The 14,649-nt window shown below is 40.6% G+C and overlaps 1 protein-coding gene across 3 annotated transcripts in view; it reads left to right on the forward strand.

Moving 5' to 3' along the window:
- The first annotated feature begins 267 nt into the window (after positions 1-267).
- LOC139227820 (ankyrin repeat and SAM domain-containing protein 1A-like) overlaps positions 268-14,649 on the forward strand; it is a 482,026-nt gene continuing 467,644 nt past the window's right edge. For all 3 annotated transcript variants that reach the window (XM_070858888.1, XM_070858889.1, XM_070858890.1), the window contains exon 1: positions 268-505. In XM_070858888.1, the coding sequence (XP_070714989.1) occupies positions 363-505 (143 nt within the window). In that variant the 5' untranslated portion in view covers positions 268-362. The remainder of the gene's footprint in view (positions 506-14,649) is intronic.

A 14,649-nucleotide genomic window follows, 5' to 3' on the forward strand; every position in this document is an offset into this window, starting at 1 on the left:
CAGCATTTTCTGTTTTTATCCCTGGGAGCAGATCTTGTTGGCCGGTTGCGTCACGAGGACAGGCGAATGCCCTGCCTGAGCGAGACTGCGGGCTGAGGAGTTTGTGCGCCTGCGTGTGTGGTCTGGGCTGAGGGCAAGCAGCGAGTGCGCCTGCGTATGTTTTGGGGGCGAAGGAGCGAGTGCGTCTGCGTATATTTTGGGGGGCGGAGAGAGGAGAAGGAGCGAGTGCGCCTGCGCCTGTTTCTGGCGAGGGAGGGTGGCGGAGAGGAGAAGTAGCGAGTGCGCCTGTGCTTGACTGCAGACTCGAGGGGACGGGGATCGAAACGGTGGCTCGGCGAATCTGCGGCGACCCGACGGGTACCATGGGCAAGGAGCAGGAGCTGCTGGAAGCGGCGAGGACCGGCAATGTGGCCGTGGTGGAGAAGCTCCTGAGCGGCAGGCACCGGCTGTCGGCAGGCGGCGGTGGCGGAACGGTGTCCCTGCCTCAGCTTTCCAACCTTCTCAGGTGGGTCAGGCAACAACTTGGGACTCGAGTAAGGATGAGGAGGGGGTGGTTGGGCCCGGGGCTGGGCTCAGGCGGGTGGTACATGGGCAAGGAGCGGCTGTGTTGGATGCTTGGTGTCGATTCGCGTCCCGTCCTGTGTTGAGTAAATACGCGGCCAGTGTTGTGGCGGCGATCACTTCGCATTTAGAAATATCTCAATGGACCGAATGGCAGAGGGGAGATGGTTTAAGTTTTCAAAGGCGAGCTGATGTCGCGGGAGAAGTGACTTTAACAAAAAAATGTCGTTTTGTATGTTTGGGGTTGGTTCCTTGCACAGTGACCGTGTTGTGCAATCTGCAGTGAGTAATAAATGTTGAAGTTCTCGTTTAAGGAGTGAGGAAATGGTTGCAATCCTTTGTAACCTGTTTTTGGTTTTAAATTTTAGTATATATACGTCCTAAAAGGTTGTTTACTTGTTTATAATTAAAGAATCGGGATTCCCTTTTCAAAACATCAAAATATTAGCAAGAATTATTTGCATTTATTTCTTTTTGTTTCCGAATTTCTGTTTGAAATAGTTTCGTTTATAAACAGTTCATCTTGATAGCTGCCTTGCAGGAACCCCGGAGCGTGATGGGGCAGATACATTTATCCTTGAACCTGGTAATGTGAGTTAGTGATTAATGTTCAGCTCCTGCATACTCTGCATACTGTCAAGCTGGGTGACTCCTCCAGGTCTGTTCCCCTTATGTCACTAGTACTCTGTTTGAACAGAAAATAGCCAATGAAACAATAAGAATGTAATTGTTTGTATCTTTTTGACTAGGTGCTTGCTGGTCTGCCAAGCAAGTAAACTTAATCTCAATATTGTAAACTGTATTCTTTGAAATTAAGTAAGCTGGAAATCTCAAACAAGCAGCAAATGTTGGAAGCGCACATTGATCAGCATCTATGGAGAGAACAAGAAAGTCCATGTTTTGGGCTGGGCACTTCTTCAGAACTTCTCAGAAGGGTCCAGTCTGAAATATCAACTTGTTCTTTCCATTTGTGTATCTGTTATATAATATCTGTTATTGCACCTTATTAAATCAATCAAAAATAATAAGGTGATATACATTTCCAGTTGACAATGCTAGCTAGTCAGAGAGGAACTTCATTATTTCTCTATTCTTGCAGAAGTAAACTTGAGAAAGTGGTTATAAAAAGAAAGTACATTGCACTTTTTTGAAGAATGAAGTTGTAATAAGTGTATACTATACCACTGGTGCAAGAATATAGCCTTTAATATGAGCCAAACTAATATTTAATCTGCGTGTAACTGTGGTCTCTGTAGTTTAATTTGAAATCTTACTTATTTTGTGGCACAAAAATGCGAAGTGGAATGGGAGAAGGACATATCAGTGTTAGTAATACAACTTATTTACCTGACTTTTGCAAGCAATGCCATTCTGTCTGGCTGGATTTGAGCTCTGATCATGGCAGTGAAAGGACAGCATTGTAATGGTAAATGTTTATTGGTGTCAATTATTTCGTCTTTTTTCTTTTATTTGAGAGGGCAAGCTGGATGGAGCCTTGCTCCCAGGGCTGTGACAATGTGGCTGTTTTAGGTTAGTTATATTATATTATGCAGTTCATGGAAAGTGGCTTTGGCTTTGCTTCATTGGAAACTGTAATGTAATTTTGGTGCAAAATACTTGGTAAGAGGTGTGAGACCACCGTGAAGAGGTAGTTTTGCACTCTTGGCCAAGGACACATCAGGTAAACCTTTTGAACAGTCGTGCTCAAGAAATATCCCTTGGGTAGGCTGCTGGTTGCGTTTGTCTAGTTAGAACTTGTGGTATTCACATTTGCTTCAGGACAACTGCAGCCCAATACAAGGCTAACTTTAAGAGTTTTTAAACTTAATTTTTAATGCTTGATCTGATGTTCCTCTCATGTCATGAACATTGACATTTAACCACCATTTGTCTGCGAGTAAGTGGAAGTCTGAGTTTGTGTTTCTCTGGGCAGAGAGTGATACAGGATTCAGCAAAGTAGATTGGGTCTGCTGATTCTGCTTCTGACACTAGCGCCTGTGCGATAACAATGTTCGAAAAGTGCCTGTACATTTTGTGGGCCCTTTTTTAAGATTGGTGCTACCTCATATTAGCACAAGTGGAATTGCAAAATTGATTATTGGGGACCATAGACGATAATAGGCATAGGGGAATTGAAGAAGGGGAAAGAAAGAAAATAAACAGTTGTGTATTTTCCCTCGTGGACAACTTCTTTTGAATCCCAAACAAACCAAACATGCCTCAAACTGCTTCATTTCTGTGTACATCAACAGGATAAATTTGTCTGGCTTAGTAGAACACTAAGGTCTGAGGTCATGTATTACAATAGATTGCAGTACCTAGGATTGATTCCATGCACCAGTGAATTACCTACACATTCATTTTCTTCCAGAGTACAGCACTTTGGTTTACATTGTTCTAGTGAATGTTATATTGTGGAGTTAGATTGCCATAAGATATTTGTGCTTAACTGTAATTTTTTTTTTACAAATTGGCTTGTTGAGATTGTACATCTTGACATCACGAGTTGAATTGAATTTAGACAATTTGCAGCTGTTAAGGCAACAAATTATTTTCTAGAGCTACAGCATAGAGCGTAACCACGGAATGCAATGTTAACTAAGTGGATCGTCAACAGTGGGAAATTAAGAATTTGGTGAGAACAGGAATTTGGTGTCGAGGGGGAGGAACCTTTAAACATACCAAAAAGTAGCCTATAAATAAATGTAGACTAAGATAAGGTAAGGACCAGAGATAAGATAACTAAGATACTTAAACCGGGTTTCAAAAAACGAGATTTTCCAGTAGCATCCTGGGGTAAACAACCCGGTGACATCACAGGACAGCAGGTTGGTGATTGGTTGGCGAGCAATATTTTTTCTTGCTCTCGAGTGAGTAAACAGTATGTTGCGTCCTCCTCACAGCTTACTTTCCCACCTAACTTTCAAACATCAGCAAATTTGCGTTACACTCAGTCCCTTCACCTAAGTCATTAATATAGATTGTAAATAGCTGAGGCCCAAGCACTGATACTTGCGGTATCCCGCTAGTTACAGCCTGCCAACCCGAAAAGGTCCTGTTTATTCTTACTCTCTGTATTCTGTCCATTAACCAATCTTTAATCCATTCTAATATATTACCCCTAATCCCATGAGTCCTAATTTTGTGTAATAACCTCTTGTGTGGCACCTTATTGAATGCTTTTTGAAAACCCTAATCTACTGCATCAACTGGTTCCCCCTTATCCATCCTACTAGTTATATCTTCAACAAACTCTAACCGATTTGTCAAATATGATTTCCCTTTCATAAAATCATGTTGACTCTGCCTAATCATATTACAATTTTTTAAGAGCCATGTTACCATGTCCCTAATAGATTCTAGCATTTTGCCTACTACTGTTGTGAAACAAACCTAAATATAAGCGAAATAGGACAGACTAAACTAAGAGGCATAAATGGCCAGGGAATTAATAGTTATAGAACAGAAGTATAAAAAAATGGTTTTTAAAAAAAAAAAGTGAGAGGAACTGCTATTAAAAATAAGTTAAACTGTCTGTATAGCAATGAATACAGTGTCCATAATAAAATGGGTGAAATGGAAGCAATAATACATTGTGAGGAACCAGATACAGTAGGGATTACTGAGACATGGCTACAGATAAATCAGGACTGGGAATTAAACATTGCAAGGTATAACATATTTAGAAATCATAGAGGAGGAAAAAGGGAAGATGGTGTAGCTGTACTTATTAGAGATACTTATTAGTAGAAAAAGAGTGATGCAGCCACCAGTAAAACAGAAATAGAATCCATGTGAATAGAGATACCTAATACAGGTAGTCTACAGACCATCTAATACGGGAGGGAGGTGGAGGAAGAAATATGCAAACAAATTAATGAGTAAAAAGCATAGAAGAATAATCATGGAGGATTTCAACTACCCCAAAATTAATTGATCAGAAGTGGTGGGGATAAGGGGATGGAGTTCCTACAATGTATACAGAACTCCTTTCGAACCCAGTGTGTCAAAATCCCATAAAGGGAGGATTCACTACTGGATTTATTAATGGGAAATGAACCGGAGCAGATAAGAGAAGTAAAATCTCGAGGCAGCAGTGATCATAATGTAATACGCTTTAAGATAATTGAGAAGGATATGAGCATGACAAATGTTAATAGATTGGGGAAAAGCTGATTCTGACGGGCTGAGAATAGAACTTGGGAAAATAAAATGGACAACAATGATGTAGAACAGCAATGGGAAACATTAGAAGTGGTGTTCAACAGAGTCCACAAAAAATACATTCTGCTAAAAAACAAGAACAAGCTAAACACGAATGAGACACCATGGATGAATCAAAGCATAAGATAAAAATTGAGGGTAAGGAAAGAGTACATGGATAGCAGGTGAGAACATGACAAAGGAGAATATGAAGAGATTAGGAGAGAAGTCAAAAATAATTAGGAAGGCAAAGATGACCAATAAAATTAAATTATCAAGGAACATGAAACAAAATAGTAAAATATTCTACAGGCACAAAAATATAAAAAGGGATGGGAATATATCCCAAGGGATGGACAGGATAAAATCACAGGCAGCAATAGTGAAATGGCAGCAATATTAAATAAGTACTTTGCTTCAGTACTTACCAGGGACACTTGACATGACATTGGAAGATGAGATTAGAAATGATATAACCACATTTAAAATAAAGAGGAGAAATATTAAATAAACTAATCAAACTCAGAGGATAAAACCCCTGGTCTGGACGGATTGCATCTGCACATTTTAAAAGAATCTAGAGAAGAGATAGCAGAGGCACTATTCGCGTTTATTAGTTCGTTAGAAAAAGGCATACTGCCAGAGGACTGGCCGACAGCTAATGTACCCATAATTAAGAAGGGATATAGAACATGTCCAGGGAATTATAGACCAGTCAGCTTAATATCAGTAGTGTGTGTGTGTGTGTGTATATATATATATATATATATATATATATACTGGAAGCCCTAGTAAAGGAAAAATATCTAGAAACCTAAAAAGCAAAGAATAGGGGTAAAGGGTAGTTTTTGAATACTTAAAAGTATAACAGTAGAAGTTATTAAAGTCCGGTGCATCAGAAAGAATGTCTCATTTGTGGTGGCATGCTTCTGTATATGGAAGGAAAATAATCAGAAGAGGAAATTAACCACAAATATATTGAAGTATATCCTACTTGCTGGATAGAGGTTTGGGAGGTGATTGTCTTTCTAGCCATTCCATTGAAACAGGGGAGGAGGGTAACCCCAGAGGAAGGAGAAAATTAGAGTGGAGACCATCTTTACAAGATGTACAATTATAATATTCCAACAACCATTTTCCATGTGGATCAGTTGCATATTGAGCCATACAGACCAAGAAGGTTGGACACTGATGACTGGTCTCAGCAGCCCTGTGCTTGGGAAGGGAAAAATTGGCCAAGGTTCCTATTTTCTATTTTAGTGATCTCCACTTGAAAGTGTTGGTATGAATATGATCTTGCTTGGCTGCGATGGGCCACCACCCAAGGCATGGTAAAATTGCTTGCAAAAACTCACTATCCTGACTCTCGTATGAAGAATAGCCACTTGGATGGTGTAGGACGATGACCCCAAATTTCCACATGATTTGCTCCTGATTTTTAGGAGCAACTGGTGGAGAACGGAGTATCTTAGAAATCGGAATTCTCCATATTTAAGTTTTCTGCAGTTCTAGTCAGGCAGAATAGTTTCACTTTTGAACAGAATTTTTTTTTCAAAAGGGGGCGTGTCCGGCCACTGACGCCTGATTTGAAAGTTTCCACAGTGAAAACGTACTCCAAACTAACTTAGAATGGAGCAAGTGAAGATTTTTGTAGGCTTGAAAAAACCTTGTCCACACATTAAAAAAGCAGGCGCAGGTTACAAATTAGGCGTCAGGAACGAGGTGGGGTGGAGGGGGGGGGGGGGAAGGGAAGTCATTAAATTCGACAAATCCTTAGTTATACTTATACAAATATTATACAAATAAATCCAACCTGAATAAAAATTTATAAGCAAAGAAAAGATTAAATAAACCATGTTCCTACCTGTGTGAAAGTGCTTCAGGCAGGCCTTTCAGGCAGCTGTTTGCCGTCGGGACCGACCGACAGCAGGGCGGGGCGGAAGGGAGGGACAAAGCTGCAAGAAGCCTCAGTGTTTGAGGCAGCCGTTTGCCGTCGGGCCTGACGGACGGCAGGATGAGGGAGGGAGAAAGCTGCAAGAAGCCTCAGTGCTGATCATGGAAGGGCAATGTGGTTTTATTAAAAAATGTTAAAAATTGAACAGCTACAAAGAATTTGAATAGTCTCAAGTGCATGTGTCCCATTTATCACAGTCTATCTTTAATTACAGAATGCACTCCCTCGCACAGAAATATCAAGAAAATTAAAATGCAAGCCTTTGCAAGGGTTCAATAAACAAATTTTCATTTTTTCTGCAGCACTTTTTAAAATGGCCGAGTGCCAATGTTTACTTTAGACTGCGTGTGCATGAACGCTCCAACGCGCACGCGCAGGGTTGCCGGCACGAAAAAAACTCATTTAAATTGTACCCGCCCCCTCCTACTTACAAAATCGGCGTGAGTGGTAGGCTCCGCCCCCCCAAGCAGACATTGAGCTGCAAAGCGCTCGAGAATAGCGCGTTTTTTTTTCAGGCGCCGTTTTCGGCACGAAAAACGGGCACCCAGCTCGGAGGGGCGCCTGTTTTGCTGCATGTGGAAACTTGGGGCCGATATGAGGAGGGTAGAGGATTAGGGATGAAAATTACATTTTAGCATTGAAGTACCATGTTTACTAAAGTATCAATGATAACTTGCATTTATCTAGTGCCTTTAACATAGTTAAGCCCTAAAGCTTTATTATCACTATTTTTGTTGAGCTGTCTGTGAGATGAGAGATCCTTCGCTCACTGTAATGAAAACTCATTCCAAGTTGTCCAACTAAGTAGCCAAGCTGAGAAATACAGATTTCAGTTCTGATAATTATGTCACAATTATGAATATCCTTTATCAAGAAATAATCTCTGATTTGCAGGAACTATTATAATTATTTTATCTAACTTTTTAAAAAAAACTTGCCTGATAGTTTTAATTGACGATTACCTGAGATATTACCTTGTCTTTCCTGTCCACAGACACTGACTGACCTGCTGAATATTTCTAGAATTTTCTGTTTTTATTTGAGAAATAACAAATATCTGTAATTGCATAGGTTGACTGGACCATCTGGCAACCCTGACACTTAAGCTTTCACTATTATGATCCTGTTATGAGGTAAATTGTTTTTATCTTGAGGTTGTTTGCTTTGGGATAATGAGTATAATGATGCCCTGTGGTGGTGGTTTGAAAAGGAAACTAGTGACCTGCTTCCCACAGAACAGGTACACCAAGAAAAAGGTATAATAAAAATAAAACACTATTTGTCTTGTAACTATTTTGTCTCTGGGATTACTAACTGAAAGCAAGAGGAAGTGTTTGCAACAGGAAGGTCTGTTCATGATGATTGACGTCTGCAATTAAAGAATTCTGGTGATGTAGAAGGCAGCAAAAACTGACTGTTGGATAAATATCGAGGCATTGTAATGTTGAAATATACTGTATAATATCCTGTTACTGTAATTACCTTATCAATGAGGTTGTGACTTGCATAGGAAATTTATTATTAAATGAAGTGTTAGTGCATCATTTTGAACCAGTGAAAAAAGCAAATAGCCTAGTTGGTGATTCATGTGATGTGTGCGAAACTACTGAGAATCGGCTGGTTTTTGATGGGCGTCATTGACACATTGGCCACTAATTCCAGCATGTGAAATTTCTTGTGGTTAAAAGTCTCTTCATGGTGTTTCCTGCTTGTCACTTACGGGAGAAATTAAATAATGGCCCGGAATTTGCAGTTGTAATGATAGCGAAACTGTCAGTTTTACACAGAAATGGCAGTGAATGCTGACAGCAACCTCTGGTGTCCACATGTACGCAGTAAACACGGAATTCTGGAAGTTGCAGTCAGTGATACCATGCTCCTCGACAGAGTGCACTGTTGCAGTTTTCGTAGATGCAATCAATGATTAACGCAAACTTCAACTTTTTACGCACAATCTCGTTGTAAAAACCATTGAAAATGTTAAGCCTTGTTGACTGAAGTTTAAATGAGTTTTTAATGGTGTACTAAATCATCATTAATGCTGAACAATCTCTGGCCCTGAAAAACTAATTTTATAAGTCTATAGAGTGCCATTCCCTCATTTCATGATTAAAAATTCCATAGATTTTTAAAATAAATATTTTGATATTTCAGCTTCCACCTTAATCCCATGGGTATGTCGCAATCTTTATTTCGCTCTCCGTAAAATGATTTAAAAAGTGAATGATGATCAGTGCTTTTTACTTCCTGGTTTTCTGTCTGTGAGTTTTTTTTACCTCTGGCTGCTCAGACTGCTTGATGACTTCACTGTTCCATGATGCCACAGATCCCCTATAGATGGCTCCAGAATGAAATTGACTTCATAATAGCAGAAATCGACGGCCACAGAGCCCGCTAAATCTTCATGGGAAGAGTTCTTCGAGGTCAGTAGCAAGCGCGGCCCCTTCGCCATCGACCGCAAAATCTATGTTATTTCAACCATTATTCGTATATTGAAAATGGGAACAGTTAAGAGTTTCTGAATTTTAATGGATGTGTAATGCCAGAAGTTTCATTAAGCTTTGAATTTGTGAACCAGCCATAATGGGGTGTCTTGATCAACAGTTGGCCTTGAAGTAAACTAAATAAGAAGCATTTTTTTGTTAATTGCTGAATGTTGATTCCATCATTTTTTTTTTTGGTGGTGGGTGTGGGGGGGCATTGAAGGAAAGGCAGGGAAAGAGCGTGGTGCAGGAAAGCTGCTTGAAGTCCCTGAGTTTGACTCGGATGACAGAAATAAACTCTTAAGAATTGTTGGGGGAGGAGGGGGGCAGGTAGTAGTTATTTCAACCATATGTTAATTAAGCTCGCTCACACTGTTGCATTGTTAACTTCAAGAAGCTCTCTGAGCAACATTTGCTGATGAAGCAAAATACTCAACACATACTCCAACTCCTACCCCTCCCTCCGCCAATAAATTTCTCATGCGATGATTATGTACATGAATATAAATAATCAATGGCATAACTGGGAGAAGCAGAATAGGACTGCTCAAACATTGTGTCCTGCAGATCTAATATTTATGTTTGAATCCCATGATATATAACTCTACCAACAGTATATGCACATCTCTAATCTATCTGCAGCCCACCATTTTAGTACTGTACACACTAACTATCCTTTCACCGCTTCTTTTATGAAAATGACCAGGATTTCATTTGAGCCAATTGTTCAGGTGGGGAATTGATTCAGTAATGAAGAGCTGTGGGAATGTGATATTATCCAGTGAAGCATCCTGCTAAACATATGGAATGTCAGAAATTATTATATTTTATATTTGTAAGTTTTAATTAAATATTCTATCAAGTTTAAAAAAACATTTCAAATAACTATAGTATTTCCTGCAAATTATAGATTATTTCTTGCTAATTGTGTCATAATATCAGAATCATGTATCTTGTTAAATAAAATCACTCAATCATTGCCAGTTCAATAAAAATTACACAATACTGAATTAAAACCATATATGCAATCAGAATTGTAGTACTTGATGTTTTCTGAAGCTTTTGGGACCTTGGAGTGCATGTCCACAGATCCCTGTAGGTGGCAGGCCAGGTAGATTAGGTGGTTAAGAAGGCATATGGAATACTTGCCTTTATTAACCAAGGCATAGAATACAAGAGCAGGGAGGTTATGCTTGAACTGTATAAAACACTAGTTAGGCCACAGCTAGAGTACTGCGTGCAGTTCTGGTCACCACATTAGAGGAAAGATGTGATTGCACTAGAGATGGTCCAGAGGAAATTTACAAGGATGTTGCCTGGACTAGAGAATTTTAGCTGAGGAAAGATTGGATAGGCTGAGATTGTTTTCTTTGGAACTGAGGAGGCTGAGGGGAGACCTTTATTGAGGTGTATAAAATTATGAGGGGCCAAGATAGGGCATAGATTTAAAGTAATTGGGGGGAGGATTTGAGGGGACATTCTGTCACCCAGAAGGTGGTGGGGATCTGGGACTCACGGCTTGAAAGGGTGGTAGAACTTTTTCAAAAAGTACTTGGATATGCACTTGAAGTGCTGTAACCTACAGGGCTACGGACCAAGAGCTGCAATGTGGGATTGGGCTGGCGTGGACATGATGGGCTGAAATGGCCTCTTTCCGTGCTATAAATAGGGCTAGACTTTCCACTTGAGATCACTGGGCTAGCGCCCATATATCGTCCAAAAGGGCAGGCTATTGCCCATTTCGCTTAAAAAGTGGAAAGTTGGGCTGGAACAGCGCCGAAAAATTGCCGGCCCAACTTTCGTGTCACATTGACAAGGTGATTGGCCACACATCACCCAGCGCAATTTTCAGCACATCGCCAGCCGCCAGCTGATCGCTCGTCGAGAAGATCGCTGGACATCACTGGAGAAAAGCTGCTCTTACCTGGCATTCCTCTCAGAATTCGGCACTACAGATGCCATTTTGAACGTCTGAGGAAGTGAGAGGCTGCTTAAAGAAGGCGTTTATAATTTGAGAGCTATTTAAGGGCCTTTAAGTTACTGATTGTTCGTGAACTTCTGCAAATGCGAAAAGAGCATGGCATAAGCCAATTGACTAGGTACTATCATGGAAAGACAGCAGTCTCCCAACATTATATGCTAATAGGGTTTTTATCCACAATTGATGCATAGTTATAACAAAGATTGTGTTTAGGAACTAATGCTTGACACAAATGTCTCTCTCGACTACAATCTCCATTGAAGGGCACCCGGGGGTGGTGGGAAATCAGGATAGCTGGTGAACTAGGCAATGACAGGAGCTAAAGTATCCCAGGGCAGATGGTGAGCAAGGGCAGCTCTCCCCCAGTCCATGCTGGGTCACTAAGTGACAGCAGCCAGAGCGACTTAAAAAGGGCACAGGTTCATAGCCCTGTCCAGATCTTGGGGAATATATGTAAGAATAACTAGCTTCATTTCTATCCTGGAGATTTATAATAATTTATAATTTGCATCATTACAATTTAAAATCTATACTTACTCTTGCCGAAGCAACCAGGCTGTTCCAGCGCTTCCAGCACTGGTCGGACCCCCTTGCCTCGTGGGATGCCGATGAGACCACGTTGGCGATCTCGCTCCAAATCTCTCGGTACGCCCGGGGTGGAGGTTTCCCACGCCCACCCCGGGTTAATTGGGGCCCACAAGGAATGGACCTCTTGCACCAGTGCCTCATTGGCCTCATCACGAAAGGGTTTTGCCCTTTTCCTCCCCCCCCCCCCCCCCAAATCGTGCATACTGTCAGAATCAGACATTTCCATTCAAAATTTGTTTGTATATCTATTTCATTTGTCAAAGCCATCTTTACTCCTCTCTCTCTCTCTCTGCCTTCCTCTCTCCTCTCTCTCCCCCCCCCCTTTATCTTCTGCACATGTGTGGATGACTTCTGACCTCCCGAATTGTGGGAAAACTAGGTTGCAAAAAACAAACAAAAAAAAAACGCATGTGCAGAAGGCCGTCGCTAGGGAAGCCTTGCCTTCCACATCGCTGAGGCCCAATCCACATCGCAGGGCTATCGCGATCCCAAAAATGGGTGATGTTCCAGCGATCATGATGGCTGGAACAGTGCCCGGCACTAGCGATCTAAGTGGAAAGTCTAGCCCATCTGATTCTATAATTTTGACTGTACCCTTATAATAGTTCCAATCACATACTGCTGTACAACACTGCAGAAATTCAAGCCAAAAAGCAGCAGAATTTAACAGGACCATTTTTTTTGCAGTTTTTTAAATATATAATGCTCTGTCTTTAAGACCTAGTGTGTAGCTGTGATTACAAATTGCAACCAATAAAAAGGCATGATTATTTTGACCATTGCTAATCTTAAACTGGGGCATTATATCCCAAGAATTCTGTCAGTCAATGACTTGGCAACTCTGTTGTATTTTGCTTATAATTCTTAAATGGTTTGTCCTGATTCTTGTTTTTGGAATCTGGGAATTGAACAAAGTCTGTTTCAAGACTCTTGCACCATTGTTGAATAAATGGCAACTCAGTAACAATTCTTGATGTTCCATCAGTAACTTGAAATATATGTAAATAATAGGAATGTGATTCAAACTTTGTGTGGCTGTTGAGCCTGCGTGGTACATAAGCTGTATGGCCCTGAAGGCTTCAGAAACAACCGTTGATTACATCTGCAGTAAAGTGTGTGCAATTTACATTGGGCTTAGTTCTTTTTTGTATGGTATTTGATGAAATTGAAATTGTCTGCTGAAATGGTGTAATGTTACTCTTGAGCTTTTTCAACTTTCAAAATGCATACCCTTTTTGTACATGTATAATTTCTGGAAAATAATCCTTTGCATTTGTAATTTACAGAACCAGAATTAGAATAATTTGTGTGTAACTAAAGGATTTTTCTTAATTCATTGGTTTCAATGAGAACTGTTTCGACAGTCCTGAGCTATGATAATTTGAATGTCTGTATACACTGATGCAAATGATAACAGTTGACATTTGATTAATGTGGTTATTGTGGTTATAGTGTGCATGCATTTCGGAAGTGGTACATATTTACCTGTTCTACATGCGTCCCTGTTTGAAAAATTAAGAGAAACTTATGTTTTTCCCCCAAAGCTAATCTGACCAGAAGTTAACCAGCCTTCCTGTTTGAAATTAAAATAAAAATCTAACTTCCCATTGGAAATTACTATCTCACAGTGGATTTTAAATAATCATTGGGTACTCCACTCGGGTTTACATGTTTAAAGTGGAGAACTTTCGAAAGACTGGATAATCTGCATAATTCTCTGCAGGTCAAAAAAGTGTCCAAATGAGGAGCAGCAGGAGATAACCAATATTGTTACACAAGTCTCATGTGGCCTTTTAACGTGTTAACTTGTAACCAGTTCTGCCTTTTTTTTGTTAAATGTGCAAGGGTACAGTGAATTATAAAGCGCGTAGTTCATTGGCAGAAACTACATTTATTTACATTCGGAAGACCGAAGCCATTATCTTTGGTCCCCACCACAGACTGCGTTCCCTAACCACCGACTCCATCCCTCTCCCTAGCATCAATCTGAGGGTGATCAAGACTGTTCGCAACCTAGGTGTCATATTTGACCTTGAAATGAGTTTTCAGCCACATATTCGCAGCATAACTCAAACCGTCTTTTTCCACCTCCGTAAGATTGTCCGCCTCCGCCCCGCCTCAGCTCTTCTGCTGTTGAAACCCTCATCCATGCCTTTGTTACCTCTAGACTTGCCTACTCCAACTCACTCTTGGCAGGCCTCCCACATTCCACATGACGTAAACTTGAGGTCATCCAAAACTCAGCAGCCCGTGTACTAACTCGCACCAAGTCACGATCACCCCTGTGCTTTCTGACTTACCTTGGCTCCTGTTTAAATAATGCCTCAATTTCAAAATTCTCATCCTTGTTTACAAATCCCTCCATGGCCTTGCCCCTCCCTATCTCTAATCTTTTTCAGCCTCAGATGTCTGCGCTCCTCAAATTCTGCCCTTCTGAACATCCCTTGTTATAACTGCTCAACCATCGGGGCCCGTGCCTTCAGCTGTTTGGGCGCTAAGCTCTGGAACTCCCTCTCTAAACCCCTCCACTTCTCTTTCCTCCTTTAAGACTCTCCTTAAAACCAACCTCTTTAAACAAGCTTTTCGTCATCTGCCTTAAATAAATTATTTTGTGGCTCAGTGTCAAATTTATCTGTTTTGTCTTGTAACACTGTTGTGAAGCACCTTGGGACATTTTACTACGTTAAAGGTGCAATATAAATAAAAGTTTATTATTACATTTAGGACTCGACAGCAGAATACTGGTTATTAGTTCATACTTCATTTATGTATTTTTGATACATGACGATGGGTTTCTTCACTTTTTAATGAAAGTAAGAGCATGAAGCATTGAATGCGAATAGTTCATTCAACCTATCAAGCCTGATCTTTGCACAGAT

Source organism: Pristiophorus japonicus, chromosome 17 (genome assembly GCF_044704955.1).
Source record: "Pristiophorus japonicus isolate sPriJap1 chromosome 17, sPriJap1.hap1, whole genome shotgun sequence".
Taxonomy (NCBI): domain Eukaryota; kingdom Metazoa; phylum Chordata; class Chondrichthyes; family Pristiophoridae; genus Pristiophorus; species Pristiophorus japonicus.